Below are 20,613 nucleotides of genomic sequence, written 5' to 3'. Positions count from 1 at the left end.
GGGCCTCCCGGGAGCGGAATCCCCCCTCCCTCCTCCTCTCCCCGGGGCGGGTGCCGGGGGCTACCTTGAACTCGGCGGCCAGGGGATTGCTGGCCCGCTCCAGCGAGGTGGCGTCCAGGCGCCTCTGGTAGCCCTCGAGCCGGTGGCGGTTCTCCGCCTGCTTCAGGGCTTCGTTCACGAACCGCAGGATCTCCCGGCATTGATCCCGCGCCCGGCCCAGCTTCTCCCGCTCCGGCACGTCGTCTGCGGGCCGGGGAGGAGGAGGGGGTCCGGGTCAGGGGCCTCCGTGGGGCGGGGCGGCGGGAGGGGGCCCTGGGAGGCAGGGCCAGGGGCTGGGTGACCTTGGGCGGGCCACTTCTCTGGGCCTCAGCTCCCTCCTCCGTAAAATGGGGATGAAGACTGTCGGCGCCACGTGGGACAACCTCCCGTACCCACCCCAGCGCTTAGAACGGTGCTCGGCAAGTAGTAAGTGCCTACTGCTTAAGTGAGTGCCGGGGAGAAGCGGCGTGGCTCAGTGGAAAGAGCCCCGGCTTGGGCGTCGGGGGTCATGGGTTCGAACACTGCCTCCGCCACCCGTCAGCTGCGTGGCCTCGGGCAAGCCCGTTAAAGTCTCTGTGCCTCAGTGACCTCATCTGTAAAGTGGGGATGGGGACTGTGAGCCCCGCGTGGGACCACCTGATGACCCTGTATCTCTCCCAGCGCTTAGAACAGTGCTCTGCCCGTAGTAAGTGCTTAACAAATACCAACACTATTATTATTAATGATTAATTATTACGATGGTACTTGCTAAGCACTATGCTGAGCATTGTACTAAGTGCTGGGGAAGACACAAGTTAAACAGGTTGGACAGAGTCCCTGTGCCACACGGGGCTCCCACTCTTAATCCCCATTTTACAGATGAGATCATTCGGGGCCAGAGAATAATAATAATTATAGTACTTGTTAAGCGCTCACTCTGTGCCGAGCACCGTTCTAAGCGCTGGGGCGGCTACAAGGTAATCAGGACGGACACACTCCCTGTCCCACACGGAGCTCACACTCTTAAACCCCATTTTACAGAGGAGGGAACCGAGGCCCAGAGAAGCGAAGCGACTTGTCCGAGGTCACCCGGCAGAAACGCGGCCGAGCCGGGATCGGAACCCAAGTCCCCCCGACTCCCAGGCCCGTGGCCAGCGAGGGTCGGGCGGGGGGGGATCAGGAGGGGTCAGTGGGGGTCAGAAAGGGTCAGCGATTTATTTCTATTAACGACCGTCTCCCCCTCTAGACCGGAAGCTTGCTGTGGGCAGGGAATACGTCTACTATATTCTACCGTACTCTCCCAGACGCTCAGCGCGGTGCCCTGCGCGTCGTAAGCGCGCGATAAATACCGCTGCCCGACAGGAGGAGGGGTCGGGGGATCAGAAGGGGCGAGCGGGGGGGGGGGGGCGGTCAGAAAGGGTCAGTGGGGGTCAGAAGGGCTCGGAGGTCGGAAGGGGTCGAGCAGCCGGGCCTGCGCACCGTCCGTGTGCTTGAGAATGCTGTCCAGGAGGAGCGGGTATTTGGTCAGGCGCTGCATCTCGGCCACGATCAGGTCCCGCAGCTGTAGCCGGCGGCACTGGGGGAGACTCTCCGCCTCCTGTGGGGACCCCGGGGGTCGGGGGGGCGGTCCGGGTCAGCGCCCGCAGGGGCCCGGCAACGGGGCAAGGGTCCCGATCCACTCCCAAGTGCCGGGGCAGAGGCGGACCGGCCGGCCCACCCTCCCGACCCCTTCCCGGGTGCCTCTCTTCCCGTCGGCCGAGTGGGGGGGCCGAAGGTGGGGGGGGGGGGTCCGGCCGCACCTGCATGAAAAGCTGGAAGCGGCTCTCCTTGCGCTGCTTGACCCTGATGATCTCCAGCGCGATGGACTGCTGCGAGCAGAACTGGGCGGCCGCTTCCTGGAGCTCCTCCCGGCCCTCGCCGTCGAACTGTGGGGGGAGCGGGGAGGGGTGATGGCACCTGGGCATCCCCTCCCCCGGAGGCCCCTCCCCGGTCCCCCCAGAGCCCACCCGCCGCAGCTCCTCCCGGCCCGCGCCGTCAAATTAAGGGGTCCGCGTCCGGCCTCCCTTGGGGTGCCCTTCCCCAGCCCCCTGCGGCTTCCCCAGTCCACTCTGTCAAACCGCAGGGGGACCGGGGTTGTCGGACCCCGGCCTCCCCCCGGGGACCCCTCCGTTTACGCCTCCGCGGCCCCCAGAGCACCCCAAAACCCTGCTCGCTGCAGCTCCTCGCCCCCAAACTGCCGAGGTCCCGGGGGTGTCACCCCCTCCCTGGTCCCCAGACCCCAACTACTGCAGCTCCCCACCTGGCCTCCCCCAACCCCCCGTCTTCCATCTCCCGTGCAGGGGTGACGGGGGCGGAGGGGGCTGTCAGCATTCGCTCGTTCCCTCGCTCGACTGTATTTACTGAGCGCTTACTGTGCGCAAAGCACTCTACTAAGCGACTGGGAGAGGACAACAGAACGAAAACCAGACACACTCTCCGCCCACAACAACTGGCTCGCCGCCCCAAGCCCCCCAAGTTGGTTCCCCGGGATGGGGAGGGGGCTCACCCTCGTCAGCATGAGGTCGCCCACTTCCTTGACCACGGGCCCGCTCTCCCGCAGCTTCTTCATGGCCTCGCACCAGGAGTCTGAGGACGGAGGGCAAGGGGGGGGGCTGGGGACGCCGGCCGGTCCCGTGGGCTTCCCGGGGGGCCGGGAGCCAAATCTTGGGGGGACGTTCTGGTTCTTCCCCGTCCCCCCTCGGATCGGACTCGCCCAGCCCGGGATGGGGGAGGAGGAAGGAGAGAGGGGGCGCATCAGGAGTTGAGGGGAGCGGTGGGGGGCTGGGGGACAGAGCCTCACTGTGGATGTCGATGATGTCGGGGAGGTTGGGGAAGAGGCAGTTGAGCTCTTGGGGGGCCAGCAGGTTGTCCCTCCGCATGGGCTGGTAGAAGACGATGTCCAGCACCCGGAGCGTGCGCAAGTGAGACGCCTCCGTGACGAACAGTTCTGGGCCGGCGGCGGGCGGAGAGGTGAGTCCCGAGGGGGGTCCTCCTCCTCCTCCTCTCCGCGCCCCTGCCCCGAGCCCCTCCCCGTCCCCATGCCCCTCCACCCCAGGCCGGCCGCCGGCCGCCCCTCCGCCGCTCGGCCTGCGGCCCCCCCCCCCCGCCCGCCTACGTCCCCTCTGACCCCGCCGGCCCCGGAGGGGGCAGATCCGGCCCCGTCCTCACCGTTGATCACTTCCTGCCGTTCGATCTCTCGCTGGCTCAGGCCGGCCACCACGTCCCGGCCGACCGTGTGCTGCCAGTTCTGGGCTTCCAGCTCGGGCTCCAGGTCCGACAGCCGGCCCAGGTCGTCCTCCCGGAGGTGGGGAAGCAGGGGCTCCCCGGGAAAGCTCAGGCTCGGGGACTCAATGCTCCTGCCGGGCCGGGAGGGAGCGGGGAGGGACGTTAGGGGTGGCTGGGGAGAGCGGCCAGCCCCGGGACCGCCCTTGGGGGGCATCCATCCGGCGGCGGGGGGGAGGGTCCCCAAGGACCGCCAGGGCGGGGGCCGAGGGCCGCTGCCGACACTCACCTGCGGCCCATTTTGGGGGTGTAGGGTGGAGTGGGGTTCTCCAAGGACCTGGAAGGTGGGAGGGGGGCAGGGGAAGCCGTCGGCAACTGAACAGGCCTCCCCGCCCCACCCCCACCCTCCCCCGGCTCCCCCAGGCCCCACCCCCGGCCCCTTCTCTCGTCGGCCCTGCCCGCCCATCCCCCCCACCCCTCTCCGATCTGGTGGGGGGGCACCGATCAGAGCCGACTCCCCCTGCCTCCTTTCCCCCGGGCCCACCCCCTGCTCCCCGAGTCTGGCCCCGGTCCCCTCTTTTTCTTTTTTCAAACGGTATTCGTTAAGCGTTTACTAGGTGCCGGGCACTGTTCCGGGCGCTGGGGTGGACATAAACTAATGGGGCTGGACACGGTCCCTGTCTCACGCGGGGCTCACGGTCTTTTACGGAGGAGGGAACTGAGGCCCGGAGGAACCGACTGTCCCCAGGTCACACGGCGGACGAGGAGCGGAGCCGGGATGAGATCCCACCCAGGCCTGGACTCTATCCGTTAGGCCGCACCGCTCCCCTTCTCTCACCGGCCCAGCCCCAGCGTCACCCGCTGAACCGCGGGGGCAATCGGAGGGGGGGGGGTCTCCTGCCTGGCCGTCCAGCGCCAGCCTTTTCCGCCGGGGAGGGGGAAGGAAGGGCCGGGGGAGGGGCCGACCTGGTGGACAGGCTGGAGGCCGAGGAGGACGTGGACTGGTGGAGGCGGGCGGCCTCGGCGGCGGCGTCCATGTCCACGTCGCTGCGGGAGCGGGGGACGTTCTCCGCCTTGCGTGACCTCTTCAGCTCCTCCCGCCCCTTCAGGCTCTCCGAGCGGCCCAGCTTCACCTCCGAGCGGCAGCTGCCGGACGAACGGGGGGCTCAGACCCCGGGGGGGGGGTGGGGGGCCGGGGCCCAGGGGCCGGGGAGGTGGGGGCTCGGACCCCCGGCCGACCGGAGGGGACGGAGTCCCGGGATGCCCCGCACACCCCCGCGGCGAGAGCCGAGGCCATCTGGGGGTCTCTGGGGATGGATCACCTGGGCTGTGCCGGCGGGGGCGTGGATAATAATAGTAATTACGGTACTTGTTAAGCGCTTACTATGTGCCGGGCGCTGTACTGCGCGCCGGGGTGGATACAAGCAAACGGGGTTGGACCCGGTCCCCGTCCCACCTGGGGCTCAGGGTCTCCATCCCCAGTTTCCAGATGAGGGAACTGAGGCCCAGAGAAGCGTAGTCCCCCCAAGCGCTTTGCACACAAATACGACTGAACGAACGAACGAATGGAGTGAGCTGCCCAGGGTCACACAACAGAGAAGTGGCGGAGCCGGGCTTGGAACCCCCATCCTTCTGACTTCCAGGTTCACGTCCCATCTAGTAGACGGCGCCGGGGTCCGGGGCCGAGCCCCCGCCCCCCACTCACCTGTCTCCGGGCAGCAGTTCTTCAGGGAAGCTGCCAGTAGACAACCGCTGGCCGGGAGGCCCCGCCGCCGCCGGGGCGCCGTAGTTCTGGCTGTTCTCGAAGTGTTGGATCATGGTCCGCACGTTCCCGGGTTTGACTGTTGGCGGGGGCCGGGACGGAAGGGGACGGGGTGAGCGCGGACCGGGAGGGCGACTCCCACCGCTCCCCGCCCCCAGCCCCTGCCGGGTCCGGGACCCCCGCCCGGCCCTCGGCTGCTGGCCATCGGGAAGGCCGTTCGGGAAAGCGGGTGGGCGGAGGGGGCGGGCCGCTGACCGACGCGGTCACCGACCCGTGCCCGCGAGAACGCCAGGCTCGACGCTGGGTCGGACCCCCGAGTCCGGGCGGCCCGGGGTTCCGTCCCCGATTTCCCGCGGGAGACCGGGGGAGGGACGACCCACTTGGTGAGGTGGGCAGGACCCGAGAACCTCTCGCCCCTGGGGTAATGCTACGGTCAGTTCTCCCCTGCGTCCAGCTCTAGCCCGCGTCCCCTCTGCCCCGACCGCTCTCCGGCAGGTGGGCACACCCGGCGTCACCCTCAATCTTATTCCAAACTCTGGCTCGCTCTGTCGCCCGAAGCCTGACCCGGTGCCTGGCTCTCTCCCTACCCGTTCCCCAACACCCACCCCAAAGACGGGGGATCTTGGGGGTGTCGACGGATCCCTATTTCAGGTCCCTAGAGTGGCTGGCGGCTTTTCGGGCCGGGGGGATGTTCCCACGTCTGGGGTGGGGGGACGGGGGGCGATGGAGATGGAGGAGGAAGAGGAGCAAGTGGAGGAGGAGAGCAGGAGGAAGAGAAGCAAGTGGAAGAGGGGCAGCAGGAAGAGGAACTCGAGGAGGAGGAGATGAGGAGGAGCAGGAAGAAGAGGAGCAAGTATAGGAGATGAGGAAGAGCAGGAGGAAAAGGGGCCAGGGGAGAGGGGCAAGAAGAGGAGCACGTGGAGGAGATGGGGAGCGGGAAGAAGAGCAAGTGGAGGGGGAGATGAGGAGGAAGAGGAGCGAGTGGAGGAGATAAGGAGGAAGAGGAGAAAGTGGAGGAGATGAGGAGGAGCAGGAGGAAACGGAGCAAGTGGAGGATGGGCAAGAAGAGCATGCGGAGGAGATGAGGCGCAGGAAGAGGAGATGAGGAGGAAGAGGAGCAAGTGGAGGAGGAGATGAGGAAGAGGAGCAAGTTAAGGAGATGAGGAGGGGCAGGAGGAAGAGAAGCAAGTGGAGGAGGAGCTGAGCGGCAGGAGGAGAAGAGCGAGGAGAGGAGATGAGGAGGAAGAGGAACAAGTGAAGGAGATGAGGAGGAGGAGAAAAGGAGCAAGTGGAGGAGGAGCAAGAAGAGGAGCAAGTGGAGGAGGAGGAGGAGATGAAGAAGAGGAGGAGCAAGTGGAGGAGGAGATGAGGAAGAGAAGCAAGTGGAGGAGGAAATGAGGAGGAAGAGGAGCAAGTGGAGGAACAGAAGCAAGTGGGGGAGGAGATGAGGAGGAAGAGGAGCAAGTGGAGGAGGAGAAGAGGGGATGAGGAGGGGCTGGAGGAAGAGGAGCATGAGGAGAAGGAGATGAGGAAGAGGAGCAAGTGGAAGAGGAGATGAGGATGAAGAGAAGGAAAGGGAGCAAGTAGAGGAGATGAGCAGGAGGAAGAGGAGCAAGTGGAGGAGGAGATGAGGAAGAGGAGGAGCAAGTGGATGAAGAGATGGGGAAGAAGAGGAGGAAAAGGAGCCAGTGGAAGAGGAGCGTGTGGAGGAAGAGATGAGGAAGAGCGGGGCAAGAGGAGCGAGTAGAGGAGCTAAGCAGGAGGAAGGGGAGCGTGTGGAAGAGGGGCAGGAGAAAGAAGAGGAGCAAGTGGAGGAGGAGGAAGAGGAGCGAAAGGAGTAAGTGGAAGAGGAGCAAGTGGAGGAGGGGCAGGAGGAAGAGGAGCATGTGGAGGGAGAGATGAGGAAGAGCAGGGGGAAGAGGAGCGAGGGGAGGAGGAGATGAGGAGGAAGAGGAGCAAGTGGAGGAGGAGGACCAGGAGGAAGGGCAGAGGGTGCGGAGGTGGTGATGACGAGAGGAGGAAAACACAGCGGCAGCGGGGTGGGGGAGGAGGCTGGGACAAACTGGGCAGCGAGGAGCTGGGGGCTGGACGCGGAGAACCACAGCCCACCTGCCCCCCTATCAGACCCAAGAGCCAAACGCCAACGCCCAAGCTGATTACCTTCCACGGGGGACAGGGGGACATGAAATGCTAAAAGGAAATGAAACGGAAAACACAAACTCAAACCGTGAAAAGTCAAAATTAAACGCCGCCCCGGGCGGGGGCGGTCAGTCCCGCCGACCAGCGCCAAAACGAAAACCGGGTGGATGGGCAACGGAGAGCCGGGAGGAGGCGATGAGATGGGAGGGGGATGTAGGGGGGTGGGGAGGGGGACCGGGAGCCCTACTGCAAGACCAGCGTTCCCAGCGGGGTTCAGGGAGGCGGGGAAGGGCAGGCCGGAGACGGTCGGGGAGCAGGGAGGAAGCTGGGAGTTGTCGGGTCCCTAGCAAACGTGTCCGGGACGGCCTCGGGGACGGAGCCGGGGGGGGGGGGGGGGGGGGCGGGGTGTTCTGAGGGGAGGTTCCGCCCGGGCCCCGGGCCCACCCCGGGGGTCCCCGAAGCGCCCGGTGACCCCCGGTCCGGGTCACTCACTGCTCTGTGAGGACCCCTTGGGTTTCCCGATGTACTTGAGGATGGGATTGCGCTTCCGGTCCTCGAGCGCGTCTCTCTCCTTCTTGGAGTTGGCGCTCTGCGGGGGGCGGGCGGGGGAGGAGAGGGCGGGTCACGGGGTGGGGGAACGGCCGGACGCCCCGCTCCCACCCGCGCCGGGGGAGGCGGGAGGCTCGGCCCCATCCCGGCCCCAGCCGCGTCTCCCCGGGGGCCGGCCGGCCGGCTCACCTTCTTGGTTTTGGGGAAGAACGGGAGCCACTTGTCTTTGTCCGGGGCGCTCGGGGTCTTGTCGGCCGGGCCGCAGGACCGGGCCTCCTTCCCGCGGAGGCCGGCGTGGGTGGCGTACGTGTTCAGCGCGAACTCCATGGCGGTGCTGGGGACGACGGGAAGGCGGGATCCCGGTGGGGGGGCGGCCGGGGCCGACGGGCCCCCTCGGCCTCGGCCCTGGGCTCCCGGGGGGCCGTTCGCCGAGAGGGAGGGGGCGTTCCCGCAGAGCGACGTTCGGGGGTCCGGCCAGAGGTCCCCCCCAGCCCGCCCACGGCCGGCATCCCCCCGGGCCCACGCCCGGCTGCCCCTGAGGCCGGGAGGGCCCGGGGCCCGCGGCGGAGGGCTCAGGATCTCCGTTGCTCCGTTTCCCCGGCCCGCTGCCCCGCTGCCTTGAACGTCTCCCACGCCGGGGTCGGCTGGGACCCCAGACCCCGAAACCCAAAGCCCGCGGGCGAGGCGCCGACCCCTCCCAACCCCTCCTCCCGCCCGCTGTCGGCTCACCTCTTGTCTTCCTCGTAGCGGGACCTGGAGGGGGAGAGAGGACGGAGAGGTGAGGGAGGCGGCTGGGGAAGCGGGACAGGTTCGGTGGGCGAAGGGGAGGCGGGGAGAGAGAAGGGGGAAGCTGGGAGGCGGGTGAGGGACGGGGAGGAGAAGGGCCAGGAGCAGCCGGAAGCCCACCGAGACCGGCGACGGCCACAGGCCCCCGACAGCCGGTATCCCCCCGGGGGCCGGAGTCGAGGCCGTAGCCCTCGGCGGCCCCCCACCCCGAGACCGCCGAAGGCGTGACGGAGACGGAGCGCGCTCCATCCGCGGCGGGCCCGGCGGGGGGCCGCCCGGCCCCCGGCTGCCGCTCGGAGCCGCCGTCGGGAAGTGGGTGACGCTGGAGACGCTACCCCGGTCCCGGGCCGCCGTTCCTCCCGGCATCCCTCGGGGCAGGTGGCACCGCTCTCCCCGGCCGAGGCCTAGGGAGGGTGAGCGGCCCCGCCCGGGGTCGCCCAGAGCACGTCGAGGGCCCGAGTCTCCCCGGCCCTGCGCCGATCGGAAGGTCTGAGCTAGGGGGACGGGTCGGGAGGGGGACGGCGGGGGACCGGCGGGGCGAGGAGGTCAGCCGCGGGAGGGGGACCGGGCCGGCGCCGGAAGCCGCCTAATCGGCTTAGTTTGGGCGGCCGCGAGCCTTTTCCGAACGTTATTGGGAAAAATGGCCCAATCTCCCCGGGGCGGATGGCGTATCTGGTTCTCGTCTCGGCGGGGGACGCGGGGGGCGACGGGAAGGGGCGTCCCGCCGGGTCCGGAGTCCGACCCGCCCCGGCCTCACTCGGGGAGTCTGGGGTTTGACCTCGAACGTCGCGCGGCCGGGGGAGGGGGATCTGACGACCCCGGAGGCTCCGGGAGCCCGGGGGCCCCCCTCCCCCGCGTTTCTGCCGCCCCCCGGTTACCGGGGGCGGGTGGGAGGGGCGGGAAGACTCCCCTCGTCCCCTCCCCCGGCCCGCCTCCCCGCCGCCGCTTTCCTCCCCCGGGGCCCAAGCAGCCGAGGCCGGCTCCCGCTCGGCCGAGCGGTCGGCGGTTCGGCCACAACTTCCCCCTCGCCCCGCCCTTCCTCCCGGGGACCCCGCGGGCCCCGGGGGCGGGGAGGGGGACTCTCCCTCCCGCGGCCGGGCGGGTGTGTACGGGTCGGTGCGGGCGTGCAGGTGCGGGGGGTGCGCGGGAACCCCGTTTTACCCGGAAGCCCCCGCGGTCGGTCCCGGCGGCCCCCGCTCTCTCCCGCGCCCCCGTGGGTCGGCCGGGCACGGCTTCTCCCCGGGTGGCTGGCGGGCCCCGGGGTTGAGGGGGTGGGGCGGGAGGTTGCCCCATCTCTGATTCCGCCACCGGCCCGGGGCGGCCCACCTCACGCCACGGAGGGACCGCGCCCCTCCCTCCTCCGCCGGGGCCCCGCGGCCCCCCCGGGGTGGCCGGGATCCGGGCACCGGCCAGAGGCGGCTCCGGCCGCCCGGCCCTCCCCGCGGGCCCGGGGCCCGTCGCCGCGGCGACGGACGCGGTCGCACGCGGGAGGCCCGCGCCCTCCGGGGCCCGTTCGAGGGGCGCCCGGGACCGGCGCGGGACGTCAGGCGCCGGAGGGAACCGGCCCCGAGGCGTCCGCCGTCCTCTCCCCCGCCCCCTCCCGCCTCACCGCCGACGGCGGCCGAAGAGGGATGACGCCGGAAAGGGAAGGAGGGAAGCGGCGGGTCCGGGGGCCCGCGGGCAGGGCCGGGTCGGGCCGGGCGGGGCAGGGCAGGGCCAGGGAAGCCCGGGCGGGGCAGGGCGGGACGGGGAAGGGCACGGCCGGGCACTCACACGAGGTCCCCGAGGGCCACGAGCTGCTTCTCGGCCAGCTCTCGCTCCCGCAGCGGGTCCCCGTCCAGGTCCGGCAGGTCGTTCTCCCCGTACAGGCTGCCCAGCCCCATGGTGCGCTTCCGCCTGCCGGGCACGCACACGCACGTGGTGCCGGGCCGGGGCCGCCGGGCGCGCCGCCGTCGGCGGAGACCGAGGCCGGGAGGAGGCCGGAGGGTCAGGGGCCGGGGGGGGGGGGACCCGCGGGCCGAGATGGGGGACGCGGGAGGGCGGAGGACGGCCGCACCGCCCCCGGGGCCCACCCTCCGTCCCCCCGCGGGGCACCTGTAGTCCTGGATCTGCTCCTGAATGTCCGGCAACGCGGCGGCCTGCGCCTCCGACATGGCGACTCTCACATCCTCGTTGTTCCTCAGGCGCAGGTCTGGCGGGGGGCGGGGGCTGAGCGGGGGCGGCCCGGCTGGCGGCTCCCCCGCGATGAGCCCACCCCGGACGGGGGCAGAGAGGGGGCCTCGGAGGACTTACCCAACCCGCCCGCGCCCCGGTCCCGGGGTCGAACGCTTACCGAAATCGTCCAGTAGCGCGTCGGGGACGTACACTCTGAGGGGCTGGAAGGCGAGCGGGGAGGAGTTGGATCGGCGGAGGCCGGGGCGGGAGAGGAGGGACGTCCCAGACGCCCACCCCGCCGGCCCCCTACATCCTCTCGCTGCCCCCGCTCGGGCCGAGCGACCCGGGGAAGCGGAGGCCGAGGCGGGGAGGCGGGACGGCCGCCCGCGCGGCCCCGGAGGATCCGGGGAAGGGGCGGGGGGAGGGGGAGGGCGCCCACCGGCTATTCACCGGGCGGGCCGGGGGACAGGCTGACCGCGGCGGGAGGGAGGCCGGCGGGACGGCGGGGAAAACCCTCCGGCCGTCGGAGGTCGGGGAGGCGGGAAGGGGGAGGAGGGAGGACGGAGCGAAGCGGGGAGGAGGGCGGGGAGGAGGGCGTTCTCGAGCAACGACTCCCTGAGCCCGAAGAAGCCGGGGGACGGGACACGGACACCCGCAGGCGCTGTGTGACCTTGGGCACACCCTCTCCGTGCCTCAGTGTCCTCCCCTGTGAAATGGGGACCGAGACCGTGAGCCCCACGGGGGGCAGGGACGGCGTCCAACCTCGTCACCCGGTCCCCACCCCAGCGGCGACGCAGAGTGAGCGTCCGACAGACGCCATCGCCGCTATTAGGTCGCGCCCGCTTCGGGCCTAGCCCCGGGCTGCTCACCGCGGCCTTTTCCAGGAAAACGCTCCAGATGGTCTTGCCCAGATTCCGGGAGTCCTTGGGGCCGGTCTGTTGGAAAACCTCGGCGCACAGGTAGAAGAGCTAGGGGAAGGACACGGCGGGCGGAGGAAAGGGTACAACGGGGCAGTCACTGGAGGATAATACCCGGTACCCGTTACGCGCTTACTGGGTGCCGCGCACCGTACTGAACGCCGGGGTGGATCCGAGCAAATGGCGCTGGACCGGCCCCGTCCCACGCGGGGCTCGCGCTCTTAATCCCCAATTTACAGACGAAGTAACTGAGGCCCAGAGAAGTGACTGCCCGAGGACACCCAGCGGATCGAGATTAAAAACCAGGTCCTTCCGACCCCCGGGCCTGTGCTCCACCCACTAGGCCGCGCTGCGTCCCCGGGAGTATTTGTCAAGCGTCTATCACGGCGGAAGGAGAAGCGGGTGTAAGAGACCGTGGCCGGGGCTTTGGGGGAGGGAGAGGGTTACGTCCCGGGCTCTCGGGCCCGCCCCCCAATCCTTCCTTTCCGACCCCGCAGCCGCCCTGAGCAGGCCCCCGATGCCCAGCCAGCTAATCTCCCGGGGCGAGGCCGGGCGGAAGGGGGGACCGGCAGCGGACGACCGGGTCACCGGAGGGAGGGTGGCACGGGCCGGGGCGGGCCCCTCTCGGACTCACCAGGGGGTTGGGGTCGGCCTGGGTGAAGATATACCGCAGGAAGATGCCCAGGTGGGCAGGCCGGGCTTTGAGCTTCTCCAGGTCCTGGAACAGGGCGTCACACTGCCCGGCCGGGGACACGGGGTCACCGGCGGCGGGCAGCCGGGCCTGGCACCCTCGTCTGCCCTGCCCGAGGACCCAGCACCCCGGGGGGTGGCGGGGACGGGGCGGAGATGGGCAGGCCGAGACGCCGACGCCCGTTACCTCGTCGTTGAAATAACCCGGGTCGTAATCTTCTTCCGGGCCGATGATCAAGGGTTTCGGGCCGCGATCGGAGCCCTGGCGGGGGAGGCACGGGTCGGAGGGGCGGGGGGGCGGAGAGGCCAGACGCGGGTCAGCCCCCGGGCCCGGCCGGAGGCCCGCCGGCCCCCGCCGCGACCGCCCCGGGCAACCGGACAGCCCCCCCCCGCGGGGGCGGGGAGGGACCCGCCCCACACGCCGCTCTCCGCCGCTTCGACGTCAAGCCTCGGCCGGAGGGAACCGGCGGGGGAGGCTGGGTCGGCGAGGGGGCTCGGGGGCCTTCCTCCTCACCGCCGGCCGGGCCGACCCGGACCGCCCGACGGCCGCCCCGCCCCTCGGGACGAGGAAGCGCCCGATCCGGTGGTCCGGGGCGGCTCCCCGGGCCGGGGCGGGCGGGCGGGCGGCGCTCACCTGCTCGGAGGCGGGTCCGGGGAGGGGTTCCGAACCCCGGCGCCGGTGCCGCCGGGCCCCCCGGGACGCCACGACGGGCGAGGTGTGCGGGCCGTCGGGCCCGGGGTCCGGGAACACCGACTTCCCACTCGGCAGCGACTGGGTCGGGGAGGGACGGCGGAGACGTGAGGCGACGCGGGGTCCGGCGTCCGGCCCGCGACCCCCCCCCGCCCCCCGCCTCCCCGGCCCCAGCGGGCGGGGATGGCCCAACTCCGGCGGCCCTCGGGCGGGACTGACCTCGCTCCCGGAGGGGAGGCGCTCCGGCCCGCACTCCGGGCCGCTGTCCCCGTCCTGCGAATCCAGCGAGTGGCAGCCTGCGGGGACGGGGCCGGGGCCGGGTTCGGGGAGGCACGCTGCCCGCACCCCCGGCCTCCGGACCCCGGGGATGCCGTCGTCCGCCCCTCCCGCCCCCGCCCACCGGGCCGGGGCCCGGGGGACGGGAGCCCCGGGGGGGGGGTCTCGGGGAACCTGGACGGGGAGGGGCTCGTTCCAAGGCCACCCGGGGACGGGCGCGGGGGGGAGGCCTCGGAGCGGGTGGGATTTGGGCCCCGAGCCGGGGGGCGGGAAGCGGGAGGGCGGGCCGGGCCTCGGTGGGGCGGGGGCGGGACTCACCCTCCGATGACCTGTGGCGGACACGGTTTCCATCGCCGGGGGACCGCCACGCCTCCTGGGGGGGGGCACGGGGAGGGGTCGGGACACCGGTGAAACCCCTCCCGCCCCGCCCCACCTCGCAAGCGGCTCTCTGCGCCGGCCCGGCGGGACTTGGGGCGTTTAATAACGACGGTGAGAACGCTGGCGCTTGTTAAGGGCTCCATATGTGCCAGGCGCTGTACTAAGCGCCCGGGTGGATCCAAGCGAATCGAGTCGGACGCAGTTCCTGTCCCACGGGGGGCTCGCCATCCCCACACCCGTTTACGGATGAGGGCACCGAGGCCGCGAGAAGCCAAGACAAGCGGCGGAACGGGGATGAGAACCCGGGACCTCCGGACTCCCGGGCCCGTGCCCTCTCCGCTCCTCCGTGCCACTCGGGGAGGCAGCGGGATCCCAGCGGAAGGAGCCCGGGAACGGCGGGGTCTAGGGCCGGCTAAGCCCCCCAGGCCCGCGGAGGGGAGCCGCCCCTCACCCTCACGCCGCCCGTCTCCTGCCGGATCTTCAGCTGCAGCTGGCAGACCCTGCGCCGGGCGCCCTCGATCTGCTCCTCCAGCAGCCTGTCCGGCCGGTGGCTGTACTCCTCGCAGTACCGCTGGGCGGGGGGGCGGGCGGACAGTGAGTCCGGGGGAAGGGGGTTTGTGCCCCCCAGGAAATCCCACCCCGCCCCACCCCACGAAATTCCCCGCCCAAAGAGGAGAGGACAACCCAACCCGGGGGACGGGGGGCTTATGGCCCGGAGGTCCGTGTCTGGGGGGGAGCTGCAGGGAGGGGGGTGGAACCACACGGGGCGGGGCGGACTCTAAGGGTTGGGGTGGACCCTGAGGGCGAGGGGCAGAGCTTAAGGGTGAGAGGGTGGAGCCAGATGATAATAATAATCATGTTGGTATCTGTTGAGCGCTTACTACGGGCAGAACACCGTCCTGAGCGCTGGGGGGGGATGCAGGGCCATCGGGTCGGCCCACGTGGGGCTCCCAGTCTTCACCCCCATTTGACGGATGAGGGAACCGAGGCCCGGAGAAGTGAAGTGACTGGCCCAGAGTCACACGGCTGCCGAGCGGCGGAGCCGGGGTTAGAACCCGTGACCTGTGACTCCCCGGCCCCGGCTCTTTCTACGGAGCCCCGCTGCTTCGCTGAGGGGGGGCGGGCCAAGGGGCGAGGGGCAGGGTTTCAGGGTGAGGGGTGGAGGCAAGGGGCGAGGGGGCAGAGTCGAAAGGTGAGGGGGTGAAGCCACAGGATGAGGGGGCAGAGCCGATAGGCGATGGGGGGGGCCTCAGGGGGAGGCGCTGGGTCCGGGGGACGAGGGCAGGAGCCACAGAGGGCGGGGAAGGGGCCGCGGGGTCCGGTCCACCCACCTGGAGCTCCCGCTCCTCCTGCCTCAGCATGTTGAGCAGGATCTGCGCGGCGTGCTTCTGGACCTCCGAGTCCTGCGGGAAACGGGAGCGGGGAGGGGGCGGCCGTCGGCGGGCGGGAACGGGGGAGCCGGCGGGGGGGGGCAGGAGGGGCCGGGGGGGGGCGGGGGGCCGGGCCGGAACGCTCACCTGCAGCGGCCTGGGTCCCGTGATGCGCTCCGGCGGCGGCCCGGGCGGCGGGGGCGGCGGGGACTCCGCGGGCGGGGAGCGGGGGGCCGGCGGCGGGCCCGGGTCCCGCTGGAGGCCGGAGAAGCCCCCCGAGGCGGGCGAGGACCCCAGGAGGGTCAGGGCCACGTAGGCGCCCGCTGCAAGGGGGCGAGGGGAGGGGAGCGTGTCCGTGATCGTGGGCCTGGACTCCCCCAGACGCCCGGTGCGGTTATTTCGGCGCTTACTAGGGGCCAGGCGCCGTACTAAGCGCCGGGGTGGATACGGGCTGAGCGGGGCGGACGCGGTCCCCGTCCCACGCGGGGCCGGCGGGCTCAACCCCCGGCTTTCAGAGGAGGTCGCTGAGGCCCAGAGAGGTCGAGGGACTCGCTCGAGGTCGCGCAGCAGACGGGCGGCGGGGGCGGGATGAGAACTCAGGTCCCGCTGACTCCCAGGCCCGGGCTCTACCCACTAAGCCGCACCGCTCTCCTGTGGCCCCGCGTCCCCCCGCCCCCGGGAGGGCCTGTCGGGGGGGTCCCTGGAGACCGTGAGCTCACCGCGGGCAGGGAGGTGTCCACCCGTCGCGATACCGTCCTCCCCTAAGCGCTCAGTACGGGGCTTAACACCCGGGAAGCGCTCAGTAAATACCACCGAATGGACGGATGAATGCTAGCGGCCGCCACTCGTGAAGCTTAGTGGCAAGAGCCCGGGCTTGGGAGTCACAGGTCGTGGGTTCTAATCCCGCCTCCGCCGCTTGGCAGCTGTGTGACCTTGGGCCGGTCACTTCACCTCTCTGGGCCTCAGTGACGGGGGACAAGCGGATCGTCTCGTATCTACCCCCGCGTTCAGAACGGTGCTTGGCGCGTAGTGAGCGCTTAATGGATACCGTCAGTATTACTATTTTCCTCCTCCCCCTCCGTTCTAGATGGATTAATCCAGTTTTCCGGCCAGTCCCGCGTCTCACCCCGCACCCTAAATGGACGACTCAAATCAGCCCCCCCCCCCCGGCCCCCCCCAATCCCAGCTCCCCCGACCCTCACATTTGATGAGCTTCACCACATCCACGTGCGAACTGTTGGTCACCATGGTGCCGTTCACCTGTTGGGGGTCGGAGGGGGCTCGTCACCCGGGGACCCTCCCCTCGCCCCCCCCGCCCCCAGCCCAGGTGCCGCCCCGCGCCCCCCGGCCCGGCCGGGGCGGGCACGGGGGGTCTGGGCCCACCGGGCCGGCTCCCGTCCCGGGGGGGTTCGGAGGTCACGGAGACAGAGACGGGGTGAGAGACGACCCAGCCGGGAGGGAGGAAAAGGGACCCGGTGACAGGAGACGGAGGGGGACGTACTCCGAGGGGGAGTCACAGAAAGAGGCGCCATGAGGGAGAGACCCCCCCCGCCCCCCCCCCCCGGGACTGTGGGGCAGTGAAACAATGATAATAGTATTTATTAAGCTCTTACGAGGAGGGAGAGACTCCCGGGGACAGTGAAATTATCATCATTATTAGTACTAATAATGATAATAGTATTTATTAAACACTTACTAGGAGGGAGAGATCCCCGGGGACGGTGGGACGGTGAAATTATTATTATCGTCATTATTAATAATGATAATAGTATTTATTAAGCTCTATGAAGGCGAGACCCTCCCCAGTGGGACTGTGAAATTATTATCATCGTAATTATTATTATCAATAATAATAACGTTTATTAAGCACTTACTATGAGGGTGAGACCCCCAGGGACAGTGAAATTATTATTGTCATCATTATTATTATTAATAATAATAGCATTTATTAAGCACTTACTATAGGGAGAGATCTCCAGGGACAGTGAAATTATTATTATTATTATTATTATTATTAATAATAGTATTTATGATGCTCTTCCTATGAGGGAGAGTCCCAGTGGGACAATGAAATATTATTAATAATAGTATTTATTAAGCACTTTCTATGAAGGAGGGTCCCGGTGGGACAGTGAAATTATTATTATTATTATTATTATTATTATTATTAATAATAATGCTATTTATTAAACACTTACCACGAGGGAGAGACCCCCCAGGGACGGTGAAATTATTATCGTTAATACTAATAATCGTGATAACAACAACAGCATTTATTAAGCACTTACTACGCGTCAAGCTCCGTACTGAGCGCCGGGGTAGCTATAAGTCGACGAGGTTGGACCCGCCCCCCGTCCCACACGGGGGCAGGGAGAGGGAGAAAGAGACAAAAACGGGAACGCCGGGAGAGACACGGAGAGAGACGGGACGGAGAGAGACAGACGGAGACAACGGGGGGGGGGGGGGGGGGCCTTGAAACTCACTTTGATGATTCTGTCTCCCTCCTTCACACCGGCTTTCAAGGCCGCCCCTCCTGAAACAGAGCCCCGGGAAGGGGACGTTGGGCCCGGGCCGGGCTCCCCCGGGCTCTGGGGGAGGGGGCCGCCGGCAACCCACCCCCGGGGGGGTCCCAGTCCCACCGGTTGGCAACTGGGAGTCCCGGGGGCGGGGGGTGGGAGCGAGCAGGCTGGGTATTAAGCTGAGAAGCGGGGTGGCTGGGTGTCAGAGGACCTGGGTTCTCATCCCGGCTCCGCCCCTTGTACCGATAACGACGACGGCGCTCGTTACGCGCTTACTAGGTGCCAAGCGCTGTTCGGAGCCCTGGAGAGGATACAAGGCGATCAGGTTGTCCCCCCCCCCGGGGCTCCCGGTCTTCATCCCCATTTTCCCGAGGAGGGAACCGAGGCCCGGAGAAGTGACGCGACTGGCCCCAAAGTCACCCGGCCGACCGGCGGCGGAGCGGGGATTCGAACCCGTGACCTCCGCCGAGCCGCGCTGCTCCCCCTGCCTGCTGGGTGACCCTGGGCGAGTCACTTCACTTCTCCGGGCCTCAGTTCCCTCATCCGCAAAATGGGGATCGAATCCCGGTTCTCCCTCCGACTGGGACTAGGAGCCCCTCGGGGGACCTGATTATCTTGTATCTTCCCCAGCGTGCAGCACAGCGCTTGGCACAGAGTACTTAAGAGGTAGGGCGGCCTAGTGGCCGGAGCCGGGCCTGGGAGTCGGGGGTCGTGCGTTCGAACCCCAGGCCCGCCGCACGTCTGCCGCGTGACCCGGGGAGCGTCGCTTCGCTTCTCTGCGCCTCAGTTGCTCTGTGAGCCCGATTCACCCGCGTCCGCCCCGGCGCTCGCCTGGCGCGTACTAAGCGCTTAACAAATATCACAACTGTTATCATTTTTATCTATAAAATGGGGATCGGAACCGTGAAGCCCCCGGGGGGACAGCGGCCGCGCCCGACCTTGTATTCAATTCATTCGGATTATTGAGCGCTTACTGCCTGCAGAACACTGTCCCAGGCGCTTGGGAGGGGACAATACGACAAGAATCGGACACACTCCCTGCCCGCGACGAGCTCTACCGCGGGGCCTGGAACGCTGATGGACACATAGTGAGCGCTTAACGAATACCGCGGTTATTATTATTATTCTGCCCTTGACAAATGCCCCAATTGTCATCATTATTATTATTGTTACTCCACGGAGGAGCGACCGGAAGCTTGTCCGGAGAGGGGAGGGGGAGGAAGGGCGGGGGAATTCCCGGCCTGTCCTCATCACTGCGCCTGTGAACTCAAATAACACTGCGGTTAACCCTCCGCCGCCCTGCCCATCCCCCCCGCGGGGAGCAAGGTCGGGGCAGAAAGCGAGAGCCCGCCTCCCCTCGTGCCCTGAATGATAACCATCGTCCTGACTGTTAAGCGCTTACTATGCGCCAGACACCGTACTGAGCGCTGAGGTGGACACCAGCAAGTCGGGTTGGCCCCAGGCCCCGTCCCACAGAGGGGCTCGCGGTCTTAAATCGCCATTTTTTTAATTTACAGGCGAGGGAACCGAGGCCAAGAGAAGTAGAATGACTCGCCCGAAGTCACCCATCAGACGGGATCGGAACCCGGGTCCGGGGTCTAGCCGCGAGGCCTCGCTGCGTCTCCCGGGACCGAGCGGGAATCCTAGATTGTTCGCTCGCTCGTTGCGGGCAGGGGACGTGTCCGTTTATTGTTCCCTCCCGAGGGCTTAGTACGGCGCTCTGCACTCGGTAAGCGCTCAGTAAATCGTACCGAATGAACGCAACGGAGCCGGCCAACGTGGGCGGGCCCGGGGGTGCCTCGGTTACCTCATCTGGAAAACGGGGATGAAGACCGGGAGCGCCACCGGGGAACGACCTGATGACCTCGTACCCCCGCCCCGCGCTCAGAAGAGTGCTTGGCACTCGGTGAGCGCCCAACAGAACCCTCGTTATAATGACGACGGCGTCCGTTAAGGGCTTACTATGTGCCAAGCGCTGTTCTAAGCGCCGGGGAGGATCCGAGGTCAAGGGGTTGTCCCGCGCGGGGCTCCCGGTCTTCACCCCCACGTTACGGTTGAGGGAACTGAGGCCCGGAGAAGTTCAGAGGCTCCTCGTGAAGTGAGATCAGAACCCAGGTCCCTCTGACTCCCAGGCCCGTGATCGGGCCGCTGAGCCACGAGCCGGCCCCCGCGTCCCCGGGGGGCACTCACCGGGCCGGACCGACTGCACCAGGACGACGCGGTCTCCGCTGACCGTGAAGCCGAAGCCGTGCTGGTCCCGCTGGACGACGACGCAGCGCTGGACCAGCCCCGGGGACGCGGACCCGGTCAGCGGCCCCCCGCCGCTCCCCGGGGAGGGCGGAGGAGGGGAGGGCCGCTCGCCCGGGCTCTCGGAAGGGTCGGCCGGCGGACGCTGCGGGGCGGGGGTCCCGCCGTCGGGGCTGGCCGGCTCGCCGAGGGAAGACGGGCTGCTCAACCTGGAGGGAGACACGGGCTCTTCCTAACGAGAGCGCTCGATAAATATCCGCGGACCCCGGCGGCGGGAGGACGGGACGCGTGGGGAGAGAGATGCGGATGTCCACGCACGCGCGCCCACCCACCCGCGCGGCCCGCGGCCCCCCGCCGGTCTTACCAGGTGGCAATGGGGCTGATGAAACAGAAAGGAAGGGGCGGAGAGAATGAATGCAAGAGACAGAAGAGACACCGAACCCCCCCCCCCCCCCCGTCGGCGGCGAGGGGTGGCGCCGGAGGGCTCGTTCCCCCCCCCCACCCCCCTCAGAATGGCGAGGGCCACCCGGGACCGAGGGTTCGCGTCGGGGGAGATCGGGGGGGCCGCCGGGCCTAACCCGGCCACCGCCCCCCTTCTCCAGACGGACCCCAGGGAGGTGGGGGGCAGCTGGTCTGAGAGGGGACCCCCCCCCCCCAATCCAGCCTCGAGCTTCCTCCATTTTCAGGGGGCACGGGGCGGGGGTTCACCCTCTTCCCCGTCGCCGCCCGCTCCCTCTTACCCGGACAGGTGGCCGTGCTTTTTACCGGCTGATCTGAGGGTCCCCCCCGAAACCCAAGGCGCAGAGACACCCCGAACGGGAGACAGCGAGACGGAAAGGGAGACAAAAAGGACAGA

The 20,613-nt window shown here is 68.6% G+C and overlaps 1 protein-coding gene across 1 annotated transcript in view; it reads right to left on the bottom strand.

Moving 5' to 3' along the window:
- Positions 1 to 20,613, bottom strand: part of ARHGEF11 (Rho guanine nucleotide exchange factor 11) — a 45,665-nt gene that overhangs the window by 7,136 nt on the left and 17,916 nt on the right. The window contains exons 2-31 of the mRNA XM_039910876.1: positions 20,498 to 20,530; positions 20,122 to 20,136; positions 19,701 to 19,966; positions 17,475 to 17,524; positions 16,194 to 16,251; positions 15,139 to 15,314; positions 14,953 to 15,024; positions 14,073 to 14,192; positions 13,562 to 13,616; positions 13,187 to 13,263; positions 12,911 to 13,048; positions 12,464 to 12,538; positions 12,221 to 12,322; positions 11,539 to 11,637; positions 10,848 to 10,890; positions 10,610 to 10,706; positions 10,289 to 10,411; positions 8,459 to 8,482; positions 7,919 to 8,063; positions 7,673 to 7,769; positions 7,202 to 7,231; positions 4,985 to 5,120; positions 4,246 to 4,425; positions 3,569 to 3,616; positions 3,226 to 3,413; positions 2,858 to 3,004; positions 2,564 to 2,643; positions 1,818 to 1,943; positions 1,498 to 1,615; positions 65 to 243 (exon numbers count right to left, since the gene is read on the bottom strand). Coding sequence (XP_039766810.1) covers positions 65 to 243; positions 1,498 to 1,615; positions 1,818 to 1,943; positions 2,564 to 2,643; positions 2,858 to 3,004; positions 3,226 to 3,413; positions 3,569 to 3,616; positions 4,246 to 4,425; positions 4,985 to 5,120; positions 7,202 to 7,231; positions 7,673 to 7,769; positions 7,919 to 8,063; positions 8,459 to 8,482; positions 10,289 to 10,411; positions 10,610 to 10,706; positions 10,848 to 10,890; positions 11,539 to 11,637; positions 12,221 to 12,322; positions 12,464 to 12,538; positions 12,911 to 13,048; positions 13,187 to 13,263; positions 13,562 to 13,616; positions 14,073 to 14,192; positions 14,953 to 15,024; positions 15,139 to 15,314; positions 16,194 to 16,251; positions 17,475 to 17,524; positions 19,701 to 19,966; positions 20,122 to 20,136; positions 20,498 to 20,530 — 3,097 coding nt within the window. The remainder of the gene's footprint in view (positions 1 to 64; positions 244 to 1,497; positions 1,616 to 1,817; positions 1,944 to 2,563; positions 2,644 to 2,857; positions 3,005 to 3,225; positions 3,414 to 3,568; positions 3,617 to 4,245; positions 4,426 to 4,984; positions 5,121 to 7,201; positions 7,232 to 7,672; positions 7,770 to 7,918; positions 8,064 to 8,458; positions 8,483 to 10,288; positions 10,412 to 10,609; positions 10,707 to 10,847; positions 10,891 to 11,538; positions 11,638 to 12,220; positions 12,323 to 12,463; positions 12,539 to 12,910; positions 13,049 to 13,186; positions 13,264 to 13,561; positions 13,617 to 14,072; positions 14,193 to 14,952; positions 15,025 to 15,138; positions 15,315 to 16,193; positions 16,252 to 17,474; positions 17,525 to 19,700; positions 19,967 to 20,121; positions 20,137 to 20,497; positions 20,531 to 20,613) is intronic.

The sequence above is a fragment of the Ornithorhynchus anatinus genome, chromosome X5 (genome assembly GCF_004115215.2).
Source record: "Ornithorhynchus anatinus isolate Pmale09 chromosome X5, mOrnAna1.pri.v4, whole genome shotgun sequence".
Taxonomy (NCBI): Eukaryota; Metazoa; Chordata; class Mammalia; order Monotremata; family Ornithorhynchidae; genus Ornithorhynchus; species Ornithorhynchus anatinus.
The sequence above is the reverse complement of the archived record's forward strand: the minus strand, read 5'-3'. Positions and strand labels throughout refer to the sequence as shown.